Source organism: Psammomys obesus, unplaced genomic scaffold (genome assembly GCF_907164565.1).
Source record: "Psammomys obesus unplaced genomic scaffold, mPsaObe1.curated_primary_1811, whole genome shotgun sequence".
Lineage (NCBI taxonomy): Eukaryota > Metazoa > Chordata > Mammalia > Rodentia > Muridae > Psammomys > Psammomys obesus.
In genome coordinates, this window is record NW_026596131.1 from 5,459,463 (window position 1) to 5,482,051 (window position 22,589).

The window sequence follows — 22,589 nt, forward strand, 5'->3', positions numbered from 1 at the left end:
ACCCGAAATGCTTTATAGCAACAAGCTTACTGAATCCCCACAGCCAGCTTAAGGTGCAAACACAGCCCTCGCTTTGCGGGTGAGGAAAGTGAGCTTCAGAGAGACCCAGCAAGCATCTCAGCATCTCACAGCTCCTAAGGGGCGGAGTTGAGGTGCAAACTCAGCATCATAGACCCAGATTTTGTGTCTTTGTGCAGAACACCCCAGAACGTTTTCCTAGCACACACTCAATCACATTGGTAATGGCACAGCAGCAGGGCCAAGTCTAAAGAGTGAGGCTCCGATGCCTGCAGAACCCTCGGGGCCCTTCAGTCGAGGAGGTACTCTGCCCCTGGCGTGGCACTTGCCTGTCAGTCAGGTGCTCCAGCCTGAAGATGTGCACGGTCTCTGTGTTGCTGGAGGCGCACAGGAACTGCGAGTCCATGCTGAACACCAACGAGCTGATTGTCACGTATCTAGAGGCAGCAGCACATGGGCCAGTCAGACAAAACACCTCACAGTTCTGAGAGCAGCTATTTGAGGAGTGAAAGCGTGACTCCAAGAGCCACGCTATTCTAAAACCCCTCCGACGGGACACTACTGTTTTAAAAGCAACGTGGGAGAGATTCGGGGAGAGTCATGGTTGTAGGGTGAACACACGGGCCTGGCCCTCGCTCCCAGCCAGAGGACTGGCTTCTCGGGTGGCCATCTCCCCGCTGCTCTGAACAGAGCTGGCTGCAAACCTCCCAGCAAACAGAGGCCCAACCGCTGACATTTGTTGTCTTCCTGTATTTCCCTTTGTGGAAGGAACTGGAAATTGTTTCTAGATTGCTTTCTCTCATGCTGGCCTCCCATGGACATAGCAAAAGACCCTGAATTCTGGGCTGTGCATTAAGCCTGTTTTTTTTGCCTTCCCTTTTTACAAAGCCTCCAGGTGCAGCTGAGCCAATTACCTGGAAAGAACTTAATCCCTAGGAGGAAGCCACAGAGCCTCCCTCTGCCCTCTCCCTGGAGGGCTGCCAGGAAGGATTTTAAAACGGGGCTGACAGTGAGAACAGACCTTTTCATTCCTCGACGAAACTCATAGAGTTTTTGCCCATCAGGTACAGAGAACACTCGAATGACGGTGCCCTGGAAGAGAAAGAGGTGGACTTTCTCCAGCCACAAACGGCACGCACAAACGTCCCTCTCCAGGGCAGTTTGCTCAACCGGTTTTGAACATCCACCTCAGAGGAGGGAGCATGAAGCACTAGGCAGAGGCACATTTTTATTTGCATATGTGCCAAATAAGAATTCTTGGAACTTTGTGCTAAATACTGTCTTTCCCTCTCCACCCTTGTCCAGGGCTCTCTCGGTATGCGTGCTTGTATGTGTGCTGTCACAAACTGTTCTGGTTTATAGACTATTCTATCTCTGCATATCAAAATATATTTGCTTTGCACGGCATTTGAAATGCTGGTTGATCACCTTCTCTGCTTATTGTGGTCAACAGAGCCCAACCTCTGTCCATATCTATGGGCAACAGGGACATGACCGTCCATCCTTATCTGGGGACAACGGACACAGGTGTGCTTCTCAATCAGACCACGGGTTTTTATGCAAAGCGCCTTGCGTCTTTCCTAGCGTCCGATTTTGATATGTCAGACTCACTGACAGACTTTACTGGGTGCCTGTTGTGACAGGCAGGGGCCCAGACAGTCTCAGTCTGAAACCACTTCTGTGCGTGTCTAGAGAGCAGTGAGTCCTCCTGTCACCAGCACTGTTCCTGCAGTAGTCTGGGTACCTCCTCGGGGCTTCTCCCAGCCTCAGCTAGGAGGAGAGGCCATAGAGCACTTACTTTCTCAGATGCGCTCGCTAGTTTGGAGCCTGAGGAGTTGAACGAGATGGCGGCGAGTGCCCCCTCGTGGGCAGCGATGGTACACACTGTTTTCTGTTGGTGTGGGGGAGAGGTGGAGATCAGCACTGGTGAAGAGGGAAGATGGGATCACCTCTCCGCCCTGTCTCCCTGCTCGCTGCCACCTGCATAGAAACTGAACCCTTTCCTATGAAGCTCTGCTGGTAGGGACACCCCCACCCTGTTTTGGTGAACCAATGAGTTTAACCAAAGCTGCTTACAGGGGCATGGGGCCCTTGGCAGTGGCTACACTACTGAAGAAAATGTCTCCTCCACCCCACCCTAGCAGATTAATAGCCTATAGGGGCTGGCTCTCATGAGGTCCTCACCCCTACCCCTTCCGTGACGGAATGTCGACAGGTCCAATCTAGTGCAGGTGTCAGGGTTGCTGAGAGGTTGAGGGTGTGACACGCATGTCAAGGCCAGCAGACAGCATTCTAGAGCAATCCACCCTTTCTTCTGTCCTTCCTGCCCCCTCTCCTTCCTTCCTTCTCTCTCCCTCTCTCTCTCATGTGTGACCTCATGCCTGTTCCTTTCCCTGCTTTTAGGAAGGTGGTTTAGGGGCTCTTCCTGCTTGCTTCTACAGGGGCTTCTCAGAGCAATCCTGTCCTGCTCTATGAAGCCTCAAGGAGCACGGGGCAGGGAATACAGACTGTGCGCTGGCTCATTGATCCCACTCTGGGCAGGTGTTCTGTTTGGTTCTGGCACCTGCCTCAAGCGACGTTGATTGATATTAAATGTGAGCTTCAACACAAATACCATTTCACCCCACTGCTGTGGCCAGAGAGCTCTCCCAGACAGCTCACTGCCCCCCCGCCCCTCAACAGGGCCTCCTTATCTAGACTATTGACCCAGGGCAGGCAACCTGGCTGGTACACCAAGGACCACTGTGAACTTACCAGGGAGTTTCCATCATAGAGCACAATCTCGCCTGTGGTCTGGCTTCCAGGATAGGCCAGGTAAGAATTGGAATGGTTGATAGAGAGGGCACATAGACCTGGCAGAGAATAAACAGAATGAGGAGAAAAGAACTTGGCTAGAAAGGACGCCTGAAAACTGTGTGTCTAGAGTGCCACCTGCTGGTTAGGGGAGGAACATCTTTGAGTACCCTTCCCGGTGGACTATTCGTAATGGTTTCTTATTGTCACCCAAACAGGGTGTTATGGAACTGAATGGCGGGTGTGTGTGTGTAGGGGGGGGGGGGGCGACACAAAAAGTTGGCTACGGTAAAATGTTTCTGAAGGCACAACTGGCAACGATTAATTAGACGTGAAGTGTGTGAGGAATTTGAGGTGTTTCTGCAGCACCGGCCAGTTTGCATCTCAGATCTTCACAGCAGCCTTGGTCTTGAACACACAACTGCACTGTGCGTGCTATCACACCACTCTCCGCCAACACAGCCGCAGCCCTCTGAGCACCTTCACTCAGACGCGTGGCTACTGTATGCTGAGAATTGCAGTTTTGCTTTTTGTTTTTTTCCTATATGCAAGCTTTCATGATCTTATAGAAAAGTAACAGTTACTACAAAACAGAACGACAGTCCTTGGAGTGTTGGCATCAAATGGGCATATTGTGACATTGTCTTGGGTTGGAACTGTTGATCTTTGAAGTTGCTTTCTGGGTTGCTGATCTGAATTTCACTTAAAAATGGTTAAATGAGCCAGGCATTGGTGGCACATGCCTCTAATCCCAACATTTGGGAGGCAAACATAGGCAGAATTCTGAGTTCAAGGCCAGCCTGGTCTAGAGATCGAGTTCCAGGACAGCCAGCTTCTGTCACTTTGTATTATGTGTTTATATGAAGTAGTGCTTTATTTTATAAAATAAAAATATTGATCAAATCTGAAAATCGTTCAAGATGATCTATGTCCTGCAGGAGCACATTTAGCTGAGATTTAATTGCTCATGTGAAAAGAAACAGGCCTGTCCATGTCATTACTGGGAAACTTTATCATCTCCAACAAATGGAGAGGTTATACCCAGGAACTGGTGAACTGATGCACTAATGCTCTGTGAATTCCAGCTTCCCATAAAACAAATTTACGATCTGTTTATCAGCAAAGGTTTGATATGCATACCTTTTTAATATGGACATATGCTTGGAGTCATGTAAAAATTTCTTGGACCAAAAAGGGGTTGCTAGTGGGTAAAATTTAGGAAAACCCTGTTCTGGACAAAGGATTTGAGTCTAGAAAATTCACAGGAGACTTGCTGACTTGACACTGTTGGTGAACCTCCAGTGCTAAGCAATCAGAGCTCAGAGTTCAAAGGGTATTCTTGTTCACATTTGCCACCCCAGGGCACTGGATCAGCGGCCACCTCTCTTCCAATCCCAGTTACCATCTAGAACCCTGTGAGAGTTTACTCATGACTAAAACAGGACTTCCTGGTGGGAAAGGTCAGTATGCTCTAGCCTTTTCTGAGCGTGATTAAGTGCAGCTAGCTAGGAACTTCAAGATGGTTGAGAAGGGCACATGACCTTGTTTCTCATCTCATCGTCTGCTCTGATAAGGGAGAGTGGAGCCTCCAGGGGCAGAAGCTCACTGGAGGTCTGCCTCTTGGCTGAGTCAGCTAGCCTAGCCTTTGAAAGAAACTTTGCAATGGGATATGTTGGATGGAGATGCTTCAGCATCTTCTGGAACTGTAGGAAGCCAATCAAACCCCGGAAGTGACATGAACCATTTTTATTAGAAGGATGGTCCGGGGAGGGTTTGTCTCTGCAGCACTGAAAAGAGGCTTTTTCACAATGGTGACCAAGATGAATAGTCATACATGGTAATAACTCCAGAGCCAAGGCATTACTGGAAAACCATCTTTAGGAAGATTATAAAAAAAAATGAAGGTTTCAACATTAAAAAAGAAGATGATTATATGAGAGATAGCTTTTTAAATATTAAAATAATGCTGGCCAGCATTGTTGCAAACTGGCATATTCAGTGGGTTCTTATAAAAGGCATTTGTAAAGCTTTAGACCTAGGCTAAAAGGCTCCTTACCAATCCTGTAGTGGAGAAGATCAGAGAGGGGGGAAAAATCAAACTTTATGACTTGAAACTAGGTCCTGCTTCCTGATCTGGCCTCCCTGAGTGTACAGCCAAGCTTTTGTCCTTATCTCTTGCTACACAGAGCTCCAAGAGGAGGCTGTCTGGGCATGCTTAACTGCAGGGGCTGGCCCAGTTGTGAGCTCACTCGGGGGCCCTTGGCACTGTGAAAGGCCATAGGCCTTCCCAGCTGTGCTCTGTGAACTCCAGCTTCCCATCTGTAATCCAAATGTAACTTCAAGGGCAGCTGGGGAGTCAGAGGCACTCCAGCCCTGAGAAATGGAAGAGGGAAACGAGATTACACGGGCTTGGGTGGGTGCCATTAGGGGAGGTAGTAGGATGGAGGCTGAGATGCCAAGGGTAGATCTTGCTGACCAAACGGAAGACTGGTGGTCTTTCAGGTCAGGGGTACCCATGAGAGTTGCTGAGTACATGGGATTGAAAAAAAAAAAAAACAGAAAAACAAAAACAAAAACAAAAAAAAAAAAAAACAAAACCAAAAAACAGAAAACAAAAAACAAAAGAATCCAGTTTCAAAATCATAATGGGGGGGGGTGACAGAATGCTTCCTTTATGAGCTTGAGGGCTGGATTCAGAGCCTAAGATCCATGGCGAACAAACAAACATCCAAACAAATGAAGCACAAGGAAACAACTGGCGTAGCTCCGCCTATCTGTAACCCAAGCACTGTGGAGTGCGGACACAGGAGGACAGGAGGGTTGCTGGTGCTTTTTGGCCAATAGGCTATCTCCAGTCTCAGGGAAGGGAAATAAGGCAAAAAGTGATGCAGCAAGACATCTGGCATTCTCTTCTGACCTACACACACCACACACACACACGCACGCACACACACACACACACACACTGCAATGATGACAGTAACTTCATAATTACCAGGATAACTACAATTTAAAAAGACAGCTAGGGACCAGGGAGGTGGCTTAGCAGTTAAGAGCACTGGCTGCTCTTCTAGAGCACCCAGGTTTGATTCCCAGTGCTCACATCAGCTCACACTGCCTCTAACTCCGGTTCCAGGGGAATCCAGTGCCGCCTTCTGGCCTCTGCTGGTGCCAGGCATACGGGGTGCAGAGACACACATGCAGGCCAAACACCCGTACACACAAAACCAGCCTTTTGAGGAAGCTAAGTGCTGACGGGGAGGTGGGGAAATTGCAAGGGTGTGCACAGGGATTTGAACTGGGGCAGTGTGTTGGCGAGCAGCCTGGGGGTTTCTCAGAAGTTAAACACAGTCGCCACGTCACCTGGGAATTCTGCTCTCCTGCACACACCAGAAAGAAGTAAAAGCAATGTCCACGCAAAAGCTTACATACGAATGGTTCCACCAACAATATCCGTTACCATCAAAAACTGGAAATAGAGGAAGGGGGGAGGTAGGGTTATTTAATTAAAACTAAGGATCTATGGAAACCCACCGCTGTGTAAATTAGTTTAGACATGTTTCTTAAAGGAGGAGTTTAAACACAGCTACCCTGCAGGATGGATGATGCTTTGCCAAGAAGACGTGGGTTGTTAAGTGAAAATCTCGGTGTGGGCCACCTCCCTGTGAGTAATTGAGCAGGGAGGCCCCTGAGGCGCCCCCAAACAACACAGGCTCTTGGTTGCTCACCATAACTAGATGGTAAGATCTATTACTGATGACTCAACACACATTGGTGGCAGGATGCGGAGAAATAAAGCTGGAACTGACCTGGAAACTTCCTCTTAGCCTTTATAGTGCCAGAAGGAATTATGCAGGCCTCTACAGGAGAAAAGCCATCAGTAGTATTACCCAGTGGAAAATTCTGCATTTGTAATACCAACCTACCAGACAAGATGTGACCACCAGAGCAATAGTGATACACAGGTTACAAGGGTAGCCAATAGCTTTTGGATTGAATTGGAGGTCCACTCTAGAAGAAAGAATTTATGTCTGGTATTGTAAACCTGGTCAAAAACAGGCCCTAGAAAGAATGTTTTACTGTGCTCTTGCTGAATAAATGTGGTGTCCAACTGCCTTCTAAGCATGTATGTTCATACACATGGATTAGTGCTGCCTTTAGCCTCAGCCGTAAAAGCATCTCTCTGCAGTGGTCATCATACAAGGCAGACTCATAAGTGAGCAGAGTGCTGAGAATAAGTGACTACTGAGTACTCAGCCCAAACTGGAGCATCTATAAGATCCTTCCTCTACCCCAAGACTCAGAGAATGACAGAAGAAGGGACAGAATGAATGTAAGAATGAGGAGGAGTGCTGTAAAATGATGTCTGCTGGACATGACATGACCATTGCACTCATGAACTCATCACAGCTGTGATGACCTTCACACAAGATCAAGCCAGCACTAGCAGTCAGCATTCTCATGGGTAGACCAATGGACACAGGAGGAGGAGGAGGAGGAGGAGGAGGAGGAGGAGGAGGAGGAGGAGGAGAAGAAGGAGAAGAAGGAGGAGGAGGAGGAACATAAAGCAAGGATTGGGAGATGAAACTGCTAAAGAATGAAAAAAGAAAGATATTCTATTTTTTAAAAGGTGGAAATGACCTTTGTGAGCCAACTAACGGGTAGATAAATAGAACGTGCCAAGTCTGTCTAACAGGATATAACTTGACAACAAGAAGGAATGGAGCACGATCCACGCTACACTATAGAGGAGCCCAAAAGCAGTAAGTAGCAGACGGCAGTCACAAAGACCACCTGAAATGGTCACCTCAGGCAAACTTACAGTGACAGAAAGCAGATCAGGGGTTACCCAGAGCTAGGCAATAAGAGGTGACAGCTAAGAGGCGTAGGCTGTCTCTGGGGGAAGGGTGATGAAAACGTTCTAAAATTAAATGCGGGGCTGGTGAGAGCGGCTGTGGGTCAAGGTGCTTGGTGCCAAGCCTGCCCGCTTGAGCTAGGTCCCTGGACCCGTACGATAGAAGTGACTCCTGAAAGTTGTCCTCTGGCCTCCACATGTATGTACGAGCAGATGTGATAAGATACACAGAAACACACAATAAAACCTTTAAAATAAATTGTGACAATAGCTCTATCATTCTGTGAACACATGAAAGCCTGTTGTGCACTTAATTTATTTATTTATTTTACATGTGAGTGTGTGTGTGTGTCTATCATGTGTGCACAGGGGCCTAAGGAAGCCAGCAGAGGGCACTGCACTCAACTCCTGGAGCTGGAGTTATGGGCAGTTGTTAGTTACCAGAAGTGGGGTTGGGAACTGAACTCGGGTCCTTTAAAAGAACAGCAAGAGCTGTTAACTGCTGAGTCATCTGTCCAGTCACAAACTATGCTCTTTAAGTGAGTGGATTCTATGAAATGTGGATTACATATCAACACAGCTTTGGGGGTGTGTGGTAGAAATAATTTTAATTATTGTGTGTTAATTTTACAGTGATTATGACCATCTCCTGTAAAGATGTAACATTCTAATTATCTCTACCTCTATCTTGTCCTTTTTACCCTTCTCTCTCTTTTTTCTTCTTCTTTTTGTTTGTTTTGTTGTTTTGCTTTTTCAAGACAGGGTTTCTCTGTGTAGCCTTGTCTGTCCTGGAAATCACTCTGTAGAGTAGGCTGGCCTCGAACTCAGAGATCTGCCTGCCTCTGCCTACTGAGTGCTGTGCTAGGATTAAAGGTCTGTGCCAATGCCAACCAAACATTTTCTATTACTCTCCTTCCCCTTCTCCCTCTCTCTTTTATTCTTCCTCCCTTCCAGGGAAGTACAGAATTTCAGGAAGTTTTGGGAGACAGGGACAGGCTGAGGATCCAGTTCCCCAACAGACACCTACCCTGTACCACTTGGCTCTTTCAGCCTTCTTTCCCATCAAAATGAAGAGGACTCCTACGCTGGAGTTCTCTAAGGGCCAGACCTTCATTTAACCACGCCTCCCCCAACCCTTTTGAAACCATGGAGAGCATCCTTGTGGCTGAGAAAGCCAGGAGGCCTGAAGCAGAAGCCTTTGGCCAAACTCCTGCAGCTGTCCTTTGGAATTTTAGGTCAAGATAAGTATCCCAGGGAGGAACTATCCCAGGCTTGAACACTTTGACTTTGAACTTTCTGTCACACTCAGTGGAGAATTAGATGACACCGGATTCTGACAAGAAAGGAACAAAGGATAATGACAAGGACAGGTGTGCTGTGACATATAACCCCTCATTAGGCAGCTTTGTTTCTGGGCTTGCACTCGGCCACCCCATGTGACTCCTAAACAGACCTGCGCAGACTTTACGCAGAGCCCCAGCGATGCTTAACTGACGTTCCTCTGTGTTCACCCCCGCGTACCCCCCCTCCCCCCCCCCCCCCCCCCCCCCCCAAGTCTCAGAACAGTTCCAACCAACTGCAAGGATGTATTTTCTGACTCGTAAAGCACCCCAGGAAGCAGGAAGACCTGCTCAGGCGTAGCCGCGACCATGCCCCAGCCTTCTGTTTCTGTCAATGGTACCACACAAAGTCATTTTTTTTTTTTAGAAACAAAGCAGGCCCTTTCTTTCATTTTAATTCCCAGTATAAAAGTACTGGGTTGCAAAGCCCAGAAGATACAGAGAGGGGGGAAACGAAGGACAAAAATAAAATGGCAGCCAAATTTGAAACTCAAGGCTTTTCTCTCCTTTCAACACTTGAGCGTGTAGCCTTTAAGCCATAGGCATGAGGTTTAAAAGTTTTTTACACTTATTTATTTATTGGGGGGTAGAGGGGAGGCCCACATGTGCCATGCTATGCCTGTGGGGGTCAGAAGAGAACATGAGGGAGTCCTTCCTCTCTTCTGGTTATGTGGGGCCCCAGGGATCCAGTTCATGCCCTCAGGCTTGGCAGCAAGTGGCTTTACCTGCTGCGCCATCTCACTGGCCCAGGCATGGGTCTCCGCGAGGCTTCTGGCCTTGTTCTAGACTTGACACATAGTTTTGTAAATAGCTGTTATTGTGCTGAGATTGTTTGTCTATAATTCTCCCACATCTGGAAGAGCCGGACCTGTTATTACCTCAAGGATGACCAGCACTGCATGGCCAGCATTGTATGGATGACCCTTGATCCTTCTCCTTCTGGCTTTAGCATCTGCAGCATCGAATGCCCAACTTTAGGCAGCTCAGTGGGAACTGGTTTATAAAGCATAGTTGACTGTGCCTCAGAGGACGCTTTCCAGGGCCAGAGGATGCAGCTCAGAGGTACGGTATGTGTGGAGCATGGATGAGGCCCTGGGTTCCAGCTCCAGCCCCGTTCACGCAAAATGCTTTTCAAGTTCCAGAAACAGAGTCAAGAACTCTTGAGTGTGCTGTGGCGTGGTGGTACATACCTCTCAGCCCAGTGCTCAGGAGGCTGAGGCAGGACGAGTGCAAGTTTGAAGCTCGCCCGGGAGAACAAGACCTCATCTCAAAAGAATCAGAAGACAAGAGAAGAGAGAGAATCGACCCATGTACTGCAGTGCTTTTTGCTGCCCTGGTGGGGGATTGTCCCTAGTGTTTCCATCTGCAGAAAGAGGATATGCTGGGCAGCGACCCTCAGCTCCCTTCTGTGAGCACAGTGTTGTGTGATCCAGAACATTCCCTCTGTCAGTCTGAGGCTGTCAGTCTGCGACTGGCCACCCATCCAGCCATTCTACGACTAGCAGGGTTTTCACAGAGATTTCCCCCCTTCACCGAGCAGGGCACAGACTTCGGGCTGGCGGCAATGAACTCTCAGTGCAGTCTGTTCAGCTCCAGACTCTTTGAGGGAAACAGCCTGCAGTCTTTGACACAACAGGAATGAGCACAGCACGGACAGAGAGAGAAGGAGGGAGCTTTAGAGTCACCTTAGACATTGAGCACCAAACAAGAAGGGAATCCATATAGCCAGCTGACCCTCGGCTGCTGGACGGAAACATTCAGAATGTGGGTGGTGAAGCCAGTGTAAAAGGCATTCTGTTTTCCCTGTGCACCCAGGAAGGCTTTTTAAAGCCAGGAGGCAGTGTTCCCCCAGAAAACAAAATGAAGAGGGTATACAAGGAGACTCTGGGCATCCAAGGAGTTCTGCTCTTCCTCCTCCGATGCTTGCCGAGAGAAACTGATGTGTTGTCCCAAGAGGGGCTGCCCTCTGGGCTGAAGGAGGACCAGAGTGAGGCTGGCTGATCCGACAAACACAGAATGGACCTCGGCTTATTCACACATGACGTCAGTCTCCCCTGACTCCTCAACACGGCTCCGCAAGTCAGAAGCCATCACCCCACTACACCACCAGGAAAAGGCAGTTCAGGTGAGACTACTTTGGGCTCTTGTACTAAAAGGACACCAGGCAGTTAGATGGATGCACTGTGGTTAACGCTGTCCCCTGCCCTTTAAGGCGAATTAACCAACACATCTCTGAATCCTGTTTATCTGAGTCCAAGAAAATGTTTTTCATGTTTTTCTGAAGGGGAGCAGAAAGCAGGGTCCCAGTTAGGTAGCTCTACCTATCCTGGAACTCACTATATAGCCCAGACTGGTCTCCAATTCATAGGTAATCCTCCTGCCTCAGCCCCCTGAAAGCTGGAATTATGGATGTGCACCTCTCCTGTCTCTAACTTTTCTTGAGATAAAAGTGACTGTTTTGTCAGAGGTCAGGAATGCAGACTTGTAATCCCAGCATTTAAGGGGCAGCAGGTGAGAGTTTAAGGCTAACCTGGGCTACACAGGTTACCTGGGCTAACCTGTCTCAACAAACAAACAAAACAAGACTCACTCGCTCTCATCAAGGGCCCAAGTAGCCTGTTGCTTTTCATTTATTTTCTCTTTGTTTTTACCTCATTGCAAGAATTAGGCAAACAACGAGTTTTCCAGGCTGCAGAGAAACAGGGACAGTCATACATTGTCACTTAGTGACACTAAGTCAGAATAGAGCCTTTTAATTAAACATTAATCTTTTCATTAAAACATTTTTAGATTAAAATATTTTTATGTGTATGAATGTTTTGCCTGCATATATGAATGCATACCATGTATGTATGTATGCATGCATCTATGTATGTGCACCTTATATATTTGTATGTGCCTGATACCTGGAGATCTCAGAAGAGGGTGCGTCTGATCCTGTGGAACTGGAGTTACCGTCGTGAGCCATCATGTGGGGAACAAGGGCTCTAACTGTTAACTAGCCCCATGACTTATAAATATTAACCTGGCTGTTGGATGCACAGACTGCTCTTCAGGAATGACTCGCCACAGCATGATGAAGAGATTCATTCTTGCCTACTTTCAGCTCAATGAGTTCATAAGATGCCAATCATCTGTGACGTCATCCTATTGCATCCAAACTCTTCCGATCTTAAGCGCCAGAGACTTCACACAATGTTAAATTCCAAGACTTTAACCAAATTCAATTTTCTAGTCTATCACCCGAGTTGAAAAATATATTTTTAACAATCATATAATAAAACATCTTCTTTGCAGTTCATGTGGTCTGGCTAACTAACCAGGCAGACATACCAAGTCCAAACTTGCTTGTAATTATCACACCTACTCTGTAATGAACAGCCACAGAAAAGCATTAGGGGTAAACACCTTTCAACATCAGATGCGTAGACTCTCCCATGTCTATCTGACATGCCCTGGCCCATTTGCCTACATGGGTCCCATAAGAAGGGCGCCCAGCAAGGCTGCACAGCCTTCCTGCAGGGACCACAGCTTTTCATAATCCAGATTTGTCACCATTCAAATGCATCTTCAGTTCCAACACCATAAAGACCCCCAAAGCATACCCTGGGCTCAAGTGAAATGCCACTTGGGAATGGAAGCACCTTCGTTTTGGGGAGGGGAAGGGCTCGGTTCTGTTGCTGGCGCTCACCTGTTGGGTTTGAGGGGATATCCAGGAGAGTCTTCAACAGCTTCATATCCTTAATGTTGTGGATATAGATAGACTCTTCTAGGCAGACCAGCAGCCTCTGTAATCAGACAGAGCCATCAGCCTCCCCCACAGAGCCTGGGAAAAGGGACCCACCACATCCTGGCTCATCTCTCCTGAGTCCTAACTTGATTCCATCCATGCTTAAAGGAGGAGGAATGTTGATGAAGCCTTTTGAAGGTTATGCTTATGAGTGTAACCAGACACAGCCCACTTGAGCAGATGCTTAAGATGTAAGATCCTAAATTTTACTTAGCAATTTCTCCCTCCCTCTCTTCCATTCTTTATCCTTCCCTCTCCTTAGAACAAGATGGTCCAGGGAACCTCTTTTGTTCTGTTCCCACATTCAGTGCTGGCGACTGAGCTCTCTTACACAAATGCAGGCTTTATGCTCTCTGCATTGCAGCATCTTAGATTTTTATCTCCTTCTCTACATAAAGGCTGAGCATCCTTAATTCAAAAACTCCAAAGTGCCCCAGTGAAGTTTGAGCAATGGTGCTCAGAGTCCTAGATTTTTCAGATCTGGCAAGTTTTGTGTAAATATTTCAAGATACGAAAAGCTAAAATCTGGTTCCCAGGATTTGGCACCCTTAGCTTGACACGACCCCCCCCCCCTTCCCCCTGACACCTTTTTCTAGATCTATCTCTCTAGACCTCACTCCTAACAGTCCGCAGCCCTCAAGAAGGTATCCCTCTCCAGGCCTCTATTCCCACTTCTAAGGTCTGGACACTCCTCTCACAGGGCTTCCATCCCACTCCTGTCAGACCGCTCTCTTCCTCTTCAGCTGAAAGCATGTTGGGCTCAGAGCCTCTTCCCAGTGTGGTACCCTATATTCAAAGGAGTGTAATGAGGACGAAGCACAGCATGAGGTGTGGGGTGCTAGGAGGGCTCTTGCTGCAATCATTCCTTCTGTGCCCAAGTGGCTGCCCCTGGGCCTGTGTGGCCTGATTCAGCTTCCCCGAGGTCAGCACTGCTCAGCGAGGAAGAGCATCGGAGCCCCCACCCCCACCCCCACGGACCAGTCAGACTTCCTGGAGCCTGATTTGGAGCATCTTTAAACAAAGACTAAAGAGATGACTGTGCACACTCAAGTTTATAAGGCTTTGCTTTGGGCTCAGACACTTAGAGTCCAAAGTCCATGGGGGGGGGTGTTGGGGAGATAACTAAACATTATCAAAATGCTGCAGACCCTTCTCCAGGAAAGCCTGGCCTGTTTTCCCAAAAGGGGAAACTCTCTACTGATAAGCAACTGCTCTGCCACTAAGCTACATCCCCAGCCCTCTTTTTTATTTTGTATTTTTAAAAAAGATTTATTTATTTATTAATTATTCAGTATTCTGCCTGCATGTGTGCCTACATGCCAGAAGAGGGCACCAGATCACATCATAGATGGTTATGAGCCACCATGTGGTTGCTGGGAATTGAACTTAGGACCTTTGGAAGGGCAGCCAGTGCTCTTAACCTCTGAGCCATCACCAGCCCCCTATTTTGTATTCTGACATAGGGTTTCCCTAAGTTGGGTCCTTGAACTCACTCTGTAGCCCAGGAATGTTTTGAACTCACGTTCCTGCTGCCTCAGATGCCCAAGTAGTTAAGACGACAGGGCTGAGACACCTTCCCTTTACCCCTAACCTCATCTCCAGGCACTCTTCTCTATTTTAATTTAAGCACTCTGGCCATGGTGCTAAAACTGTGTATGAGAAGTAAATAAAATTCTAACAAGATCTCTAAGTTGGGATCAGTGAGATAGCTCAGTGGGAAGGGGACTTGTTCAAATGTGAGGACCTGGGTTTGATCCTTGGAACCCACATAAATGTGGAAAGAGAACACCAACTCCACACACAAAGTTGTCCTCTGATCCTCACATGTTCCCTGTGGCACAGGCACAACGTCCCCTATCACACACACACACACACACACACACACACACACACTACACAGACACACACGCACACACACACACAAATTTTCAAACTAAAAAAAAAAAGACGGCTTGGCAGTTAAGAGCACTTGCAGCTCTTGCAGAGGACCTGGCTTCCGTCCCCAGCACCCACATGGCACACAACTCCAGTTCCAGGGGATCTTATGCCTCTTCTGTCCACCGTGGGCACTGCATGAATGTGGCGCACATACATAAATGTGGGCGGAACACCCATATACAGAAAATGTTTTTTTTTTAAAACAACAACAACAACAAAAAACTCACCAAAAGGTACTTTAAAATAAATTTTCAAAATGGGTGACAAATACTGCTACTCCTCTGCAGTCAGTCACCTGATCTCTTGCCAGCCACACCACAGATTATTTTTGTCTTTCTGTGTTTGTTTCTTTTCTGAGTTTCTAACAGCCCCTGGTCCCCTTCCAGCGCTGCACCCAGTGCTCAGGAGAGAGAGGCCCTGACCGGCGCTTCCTGTAGGAACGCCATCTCCTTTAGTCTGAACTGGTTAGCATCATCACAGTGTTGTCAGCAATGTGGGCTATTCATCTGGACCCTATTGAGTCACCACCATGCTAGCCAGAGACAAGAATGAAAAGGGAGGGATTAGGAAATGCAGGAAGGGAACGAGGAAGTTCTTGTCTTGAGCTGACTGAGAGTGGGCTTCAGGGACAAATCCAAGCTGGAGCCTGCTGTGCTCCTCTGCCTGCCCTGCCTTCAGCTCACCATTGCCATTCATCTTGTAGCCAGGGCTGACCACAAGCTCCCGATGCAGCTGAGGATGACTCTGAATTTCTGCTTCTCCTACCCCTGCTTCTCAGGAGCAGAGGTTAGAGGCATGCTTCACCAATTCTGGTTTTATGTGGTGCTGGGAACTGAACCTGGGGCTTCGAGCATCCTAGGCAAACACTCAGCCAACTGAACTCCATGCCCAGCCCACTTTGACTTTTACCCTGTTTTATAGGTGGTTAATTCTTTTTATCAATTAAAGAATTAGAAATCTGCCATGCAACTCCCAGTTGGATAGCAGGAAGCACATGGTAAAAAAACCATAAAAGCTTCCACAGCTAACAACATCATTCATGAAAAATACACCTCTGAATTAAATTCTATAGACCTGGCATTAACTGAAAATGAAACACATCAGGATTACCTTTTCCTTTCTGCCTATTTGCATATGAAAATTTGCATATACATATTTGCATATACAAATCCCTTTCTGCATAGAGGGATTTTTGTGAATGGGTTATATGTGTGTTACATGCACACACATGTGTGAGGGTGAACATGCAGAGCCAAAGAAGATAGTCAGGTGTCCTCCATCACACTCCATTTTGTTCTTTTGAGGCAGGGTCTCTCACAGAATCTGGGGCTTGAGTTTTTCATCTAGGCTGGAGGTCAACAGCAACATTCCAGTCTCTGCTTCCTATAGCCTTGGAGTAACAAATGTGTGTGTGTGTGTGTGTGTGTGTGTGTGTGTGTCTGTTTACATTTAGCTTTCTAATGTAGGTGACGGGGAGCTCAACTCAGGTCCTAGGGTACAGCATAAGGATGCCTGCCCAGTGAACCATCTCCTTGCTCTTTGTCTGTTTTGTGCACAAGCATAATTTTTTTTTGTTTTTGTTTTTTTGTTTGTTTTCAGAAAGGGTCTCAGTGCAGCCCTGGCTTCCTTGGAATTTGCTGTATAGCAGAGGGCGGCCTTGACTTTCTCATCCTCCTGCCTCAACCTCACCAGTGCAAGGATTCTTGGCATGTTCCATCACACCTGGCTTTTTGTGGTGCTGAGGACTATACCCCCGGCTTTGTGCGTGCTGGGCAGGTTGCACCTTTGTACCGGCTGAGCTTTATTCTGTTAGGTCCGAGAATCGCGGAATGAAGACCTCAGACTCAGGTAGTACGCAAAAGCAAGGAGCGTTTATTCTGCAGAAATTGCCAGCATGTTGGGGCCACCATTTCATAGAATGGTGACCCTGCCGTGAGCACCCAGGCTCAATTTAAAGACAGTTAGGGGATTTCCCTAGTGTGATTAGGTAATCTTTTCATTGATTGGTTGATGCTGATCAAAGGGATATGGGGGGGGGGGAGACTTCAGGGAGTGTCCAGGTAACAAGGTGAGCCCAGGTAACAAAGAGTGCTAACAAAAAGTGCCTAGGTAACAATAGCATTTTGACTAACTAAACAGCGTTTCTAATAACCTTTAATTTGATCCGTCAAGTACCTGGAGACTTTTCCAGGCAGTTAGTAAATTACTGTTTCTGATTTTCAGGGAGGTTACTGATTTATTGTATCTTGTTTCTATGGGGCGTAGTTTTGTTTTCTGAGAAATAGAAACCCAGGCCTGTTCAGTCTGAAGCCAGTTTTGAAGCCTGTCGTGGAGTCAGACTGGCTTATTAAAAACCAGTTCCCCTCAGTTCCTAGCACTGAAAACAAGGGCTCTGTTGTGTTTGTTTCAAGACAAGAGTCTTATGCTTTATAGCCCAGGCTATCCTTTGATGTGCAATTCTCCTGCCTTGGCCTTTCCTACATGCTGGGATTACGGTAGCACAGGATAATTGCTGAGAGACATATGTGCCTACCCTGTGCCCTTGCCTTGTCCCTGAGCAGGTGCCTCTGCAGGCATTGCAAGACCTCCTTGCAGCAGATGAATTGCTTGAGCCAAAAGGAAGCCCAAAGCCTGGCAACTGGAAGAAAAGAAAACCTGGAACCCCTTCCTGGTCTACATCAAGTCATCTCGGAAGACAAAATGCTATGCAACATTTCTCAATCTGTGGGTCGTGCAGCCCTTGGGGGCTGCATATCAGATATTTACATTACAATTCATAACAGTAGCAAAACTACAGTTATAAAGTAGTAACGAAAATAGTGTTACGATTGGGGAATCACCAAAACATGAGGAATTGTATGAAAAGGTTAGGAAGGTGGAGATCCACTGGGCTAATGGAAGCTACAGCGTTAGCTTTGGCTGCTGAAAGCTCTACCACTAAGTGGAATAGGGTTGCCTACATTCGTGTTCTCTAGAAGATGGAGAAAAGAACCTGAAGTTAATGAGTGCTCTGTGGAGGGGAGCTGGTGCCTAAAGTCTAACAGACCTTTGAGTGATCCTGCCTTACCTCATGTTAATAAAGCTGAGGAAAATCATACCAGCAAGTTCCATGGGTTCTACTTGAATGCTCTGGTAGTGATAACATTTGACCAGGTCATCTTAAAAAGGTGTCCAGGTACCGGAAAAGACATTTAGCTGCCAGATAGAGGTTACTGCTATTTGCAAAATGGAAAGTTCTGCAACAAAACTTGCGACAGGTCTGAGGACATGTTTGAGCCAAGAACCCCACTTAAAAATCACTCAAGTGGGAAATTCCCAAGCTGCCTTCCCCTCTTGCTGAGATCCCAGGCTTCTTCTCTGCCTCTTGCCTGCTCCATGCCATTGAAAACTTCCACCTTCTGTTCCTGAGGCTGTTTTCCATGAAATTCACTGAAAACAGCTGGCTGACCTAAGGCAACAAGCCAGGTATGGCACTCACTCTTGCAGACACAGCATTTGGGGGAGTGGGGACTGATGCAAGGGATCACGTTGAGTTCCAGGCTAGCCTAGGCTACCAATGAGACTATCTCAACAAGAAAATCAAACAGAGAACTCAAAGTAACAATCTCTTTTTCTTCAGAAACTTAACAAAATATTTGGTTGGAAAGATAGACAGTTGAGAGTGCTGGCTTCTGCAGCAGAGGATCTGAGTCCAATTCCCAGCAACCACAAGGCAGATCATAACTGCCTATTACTCCAATTCCAGGGGATCTAGCACCCTTTTCTGGCCTCCTCAGACACTGCACACACATTCATAGCACATGTAGGCAAAATACTCATACACAAAATAAAAGTATGTCTTAAAAATTATTAATCAGAATTTCATAGCTCAGATTCAAGAAGAAGAGGAAGAACAACAACAACAAGAGAGGGAAAGAGGAAGAAAGGAAGGAAAGTAGGAAGGAAGGAAGGAAGAAGGAGGAGGAGGAAGAGGAGGAGGAGGAGGAGGAGGAGGAGGAGGAGAAGAAGAAGAAGAAGAAGAAGAAGAAGAAGAAGAAGAAGAAGAAAAGAAGAAACCATTGTCCTTAAGGAATGCCACTGTTTGCCCATTCCTGGAAATAGTGAGCTGAATAGATATCTCTGCACATCCCAGGAAGGGCACCTTGATTTATCCACTTATTTAACAGTTAGGCAGGAAACAAATATTCAGGGGCTGTCTCCCATCAGGCCTCACAGTAACAAACAGAACTGCCAGAGCCCCTCCTCTCAGAGGATGTAAAAACCCACTCACTCCCGGAGAGAATGCTGACAGGCTAAACACCTAAGTGTTAATGCTTTTTGAGAAAAAGGACATATTATATATTTGAGATGAGAGTAATTTCTTTTAACAACTAGAATACATCCTTAAAGGTTAGCTGGAGAAACTGTGGCTCCAGCTCAGTGGTAGAGCTCTTAATGTGCATAATGTCCTACGTTCAATCCCCTGTGTGAGAGGGAAGAGGCCGGTATTAGCTGAAAACGAGGAAATGGGAAACTGGGTAGCTGGCTGACCAGTAAGTGCCACATGGAGAGCAGAAGATCAGGTTCACCTACCGATTTAAGAGCTGACCCAGGTGGACCACACCCTAGTCTCAGGTATGCCATTCTTAGAGACAAGGCACAGTAAATCTTACTGCCTAGGGTCAAGACTGGAATTGCTCTTCCTCTTATTTAGGATGTCCCGAGGCAGCTCACGGGATAGACAGACATGTACCAGAGACTCAACCTATCTGAGCTGGTCCCAAGAGGAGATGATGAGCTTGACCAGGCAATGGCCAGTGCTGGACAGAGAATGTGAACCAGTATGACTACAGAAGATGTCCAGAGTGGATGGATGCTCTTTATACTTCGTCCACCATCCCAGCCTGCTGTTGAAAGTTCTGTTGTTATCTTCAGCATTTGATACTTGCTTTAGAGACTTTTTTTTTTTTTTTAAAGACAGGGTCTCATATAGTCCAGGCCAGGCTCAAACTTGCTATATTGCTAAGAAAGGTAGCCTTTCCAATCTTCTGGTTCTCCTGCCTTTACCTCTTGAGTGCTGGCATCACAGCTTCCCTCCTTAGTTTATCCTCGTCTCACAGGTTTAAAACACCCTGCTGCTCTGACTATGGGGTGCTGAGGATCAAATCTATGGCTCTGCACATGCCAGGTAAGCCTTCCGCCAACCGAGCTCATTACATTTATGTATTTCTATCTATGCATGCGTGCGCACGTATTGCATGCACGTGGAGGTCAGAGGACAACTTGCAGCGGTCAGTTCTCTCTCTCCTTCGACCACGTGGGTGGGGATTGAGCTCAACTCTACCAGGCTTGGTGACGAGTGCCTTTGCCTGCTGAGCCATTTAGCCAACTGGAAGACATTCATCTTTAGGGATGTTTCTGGAGGTCCCCCTCTCACCTGTCGGTTCAGCCGAATAGACAGAATATTGCTGGAGTAGCTGTAATTGCAGATCTCCGTGCCTTTCTTGAAGTGGTACACGTTCATCTGCCGAGGCTTGGTGTGGCTGACCACCACCACCAGGCTGCTGGAGAAGAGGCGCTCCACGATGTAGACGTCGGGGATTTCATCTGGGGACAAGAAGAAGGGAGCTCACGCGGGTGGCCTCGGAGAGAAAGATTGGCCTTTGTGACACTGGGTACCACGCAGGCTAGTTTACACATGCCATCTGGGTCTTGCCACCGGGTACCCCTCATCAGTAAATGACTCATTCTGGCCCCAACAGCAAGCTTTAACTGTCTCCAGGGTTAACACTTCCAGGGACCTCTCCAGATACCCAGAGCAAAGAATATGCCAGTGACTAGGACACAAAGCCAGTATCTCCAGAGCCACCTTGAACACCATATATATGGTAGAATTACCCATTACCCATTACACACACACACACACACACACACACACACACACACACACACACACTCACTGTGTACGCTCATACCATGTGTGCATACCACAACACACGTGTGGAGAACAGAAGATAACCTTCGAAAGTTTATTCTCTTTTCACCATCTGAGTCCTAGGAAATGAACTCAGGTTGCGTGAGGCCTGGCATCGATCAGCTTTAGCACTGAGCCATGCTGCGAGCGCCCTCTCTCCTTAAGACAGAGTCTTGCTCTATAACCCAGGCTGGCCACACAATCTTTCTGCTTCAGGCCCCTGAACGCTGGGATTTATGGGTGTGCACCACCATACTGAGTGCAAGAAAATACTTCTGTACTCAGAAAGGAACAATAGCAGTCAGCCTACAGAATACCACAGACAAGGCCTGGGTGTCCTTCTGAGGCCATCTTGTCATGAGTCTTCCTTGTTTGTTTATAGGGGAGTCTCACTGGAAATATGACATGAGACATATACAGAGTAGAACTGTCACAAAATAATATGATAATAACAAGAGTTTAGAAACATATTGGGGGCCCAGGGTGGAGGAGACGGCTCAGTGGATAGAGCTTGCTCGGCACACATGAGGGATCTGCAGCCTAGGTAAAGCTGTGCTGGCAGAGCTCCATAATCCTAGTTCTCCGTGAGATGTGAGGCTGAGACAGGAAAAGCCCTGGAAGCTCAGGGTCCAGCTTGCCTGGGGTACACAATGGCAGACAACAAAGAGGCTCTGTCTCAAATAAGGTGAAAGGTGTGGATGGACACACATCCTCTCGCACACATCTCTTTTACACATAGGGATTAAAAACAAATAAGTAAATAAATTAGGAGCCCTGATTATTATTTACCAAACCACTTTCTTTCCAGAAAATGCAGAGGTGAAATATTTGTCACTATGGTAACAGCATAAATTATTATCCTGAGAGAAGTCACAGTCACGTTTCCAGATGGAATTATTTTTAATACTCACTGGAAACACTTCAGCATCTTCAATGTGGGCTATGCAGATATGACTGTGTTACTTCATTCAAACATATAGAACATGTCCTTGCTAAGCGAATGGTGTCAATTGACTACAGAGCCAGTGAAACGGCAAAAAGAAGAGACAAGTCCCCTTTGGGGTTGACAACAAAAACTGAGCACCATGAGCACAAATATATAGAAAAGTGTCAACAGTATGATTTCAAACAAGGACTTTCTTCTTACAAAGAAGATGTCACTCAAGTTATTGCCAAATTTCAATAAGAGCTCCATTGTGGCTTTTATGCAGGAGGAGAGACAATGGCTTGTATTCAAAGCTACACAACACCGGCTCTTAAGGTTTGATGGCTAGAACAGAAATCAGAAGCTCGAGACTGAAGACTATGGCTGGGGTGTAGCCTTGGTGGTAGAATGCTTTTAAAAGTCCATGAGGTGCAATCCCTGGGACTCCAAAAAGGAGAAAATTAAGAAAAGAAAAGAAAAGAAAAGAAAAGAAAAGAAAAGAAAAGAAAAGAAAAGAAAAGAAAAGAAAAGAAAAGAAAAAAGATGACTAGACGGAGGATTTGGTATCCCCTCAAAACACACACACACACACACACACACACACACACACACACACACACACTTACTGCTTCCATGGACTTGGTCAAGTTGCTCCACAGAACTCAAAGAAAACAGCTTGTAACCGGCCTTGGTTCCAATTGCTAAGGATCTGCAGAAGATAATGGCAGTAAGGGAATGTTAACAGATACCACATGAACTCAGCCCTTTCCCCAGAGGCTGCTGAAATGCAGATGAGCGCACACCTCCAAGATCAGACCTTCCTCAAGGCAAAGCATGCTTTGGCAGACAGTCACGAGGAAAGGGGAAAAGGTCAAAGGCGACTTTTTAAGAGACAGAAACTGCTTGGGCTCTGTCACCAAGCAAAATGTCAAAGCTCCCACGGATCTTGTTTTCCCAGCTGAGCAGGCATAGGAACA

The 22,589-nt window shown here is 46.9% G+C and overlaps 1 protein-coding gene across 1 annotated transcript in view; it reads right to left on the bottom strand.

Moving 5' to 3' along the window:
• Wipi1 (WD repeat domain, phosphoinositide interacting 1) overlaps nucleotides 1-22,589 on the bottom strand; it is a 37,566-nt gene that overhangs the window by 9,514 nt on the left and 5,463 nt on the right. The window contains exons 2-8 of the mRNA XM_055592297.1: nucleotides 22,239-22,321; nucleotides 20,151-20,320; nucleotides 12,698-12,794; nucleotides 2,773-2,870; nucleotides 1,817-1,909; nucleotides 1,040-1,110; nucleotides 348-455 (exon numbers count right to left, since the gene is read on the bottom strand). Coding sequence (XP_055448272.1) covers nucleotides 348-455; nucleotides 1,040-1,110; nucleotides 1,817-1,909; nucleotides 2,773-2,870; nucleotides 12,698-12,794; nucleotides 20,151-20,320; nucleotides 22,239-22,321 — 720 coding nt within the window. The remainder of the gene's footprint in view (nucleotides 1-347; nucleotides 456-1,039; nucleotides 1,111-1,816; nucleotides 1,910-2,772; nucleotides 2,871-12,697; nucleotides 12,795-20,150; nucleotides 20,321-22,238; nucleotides 22,322-22,589) is intronic.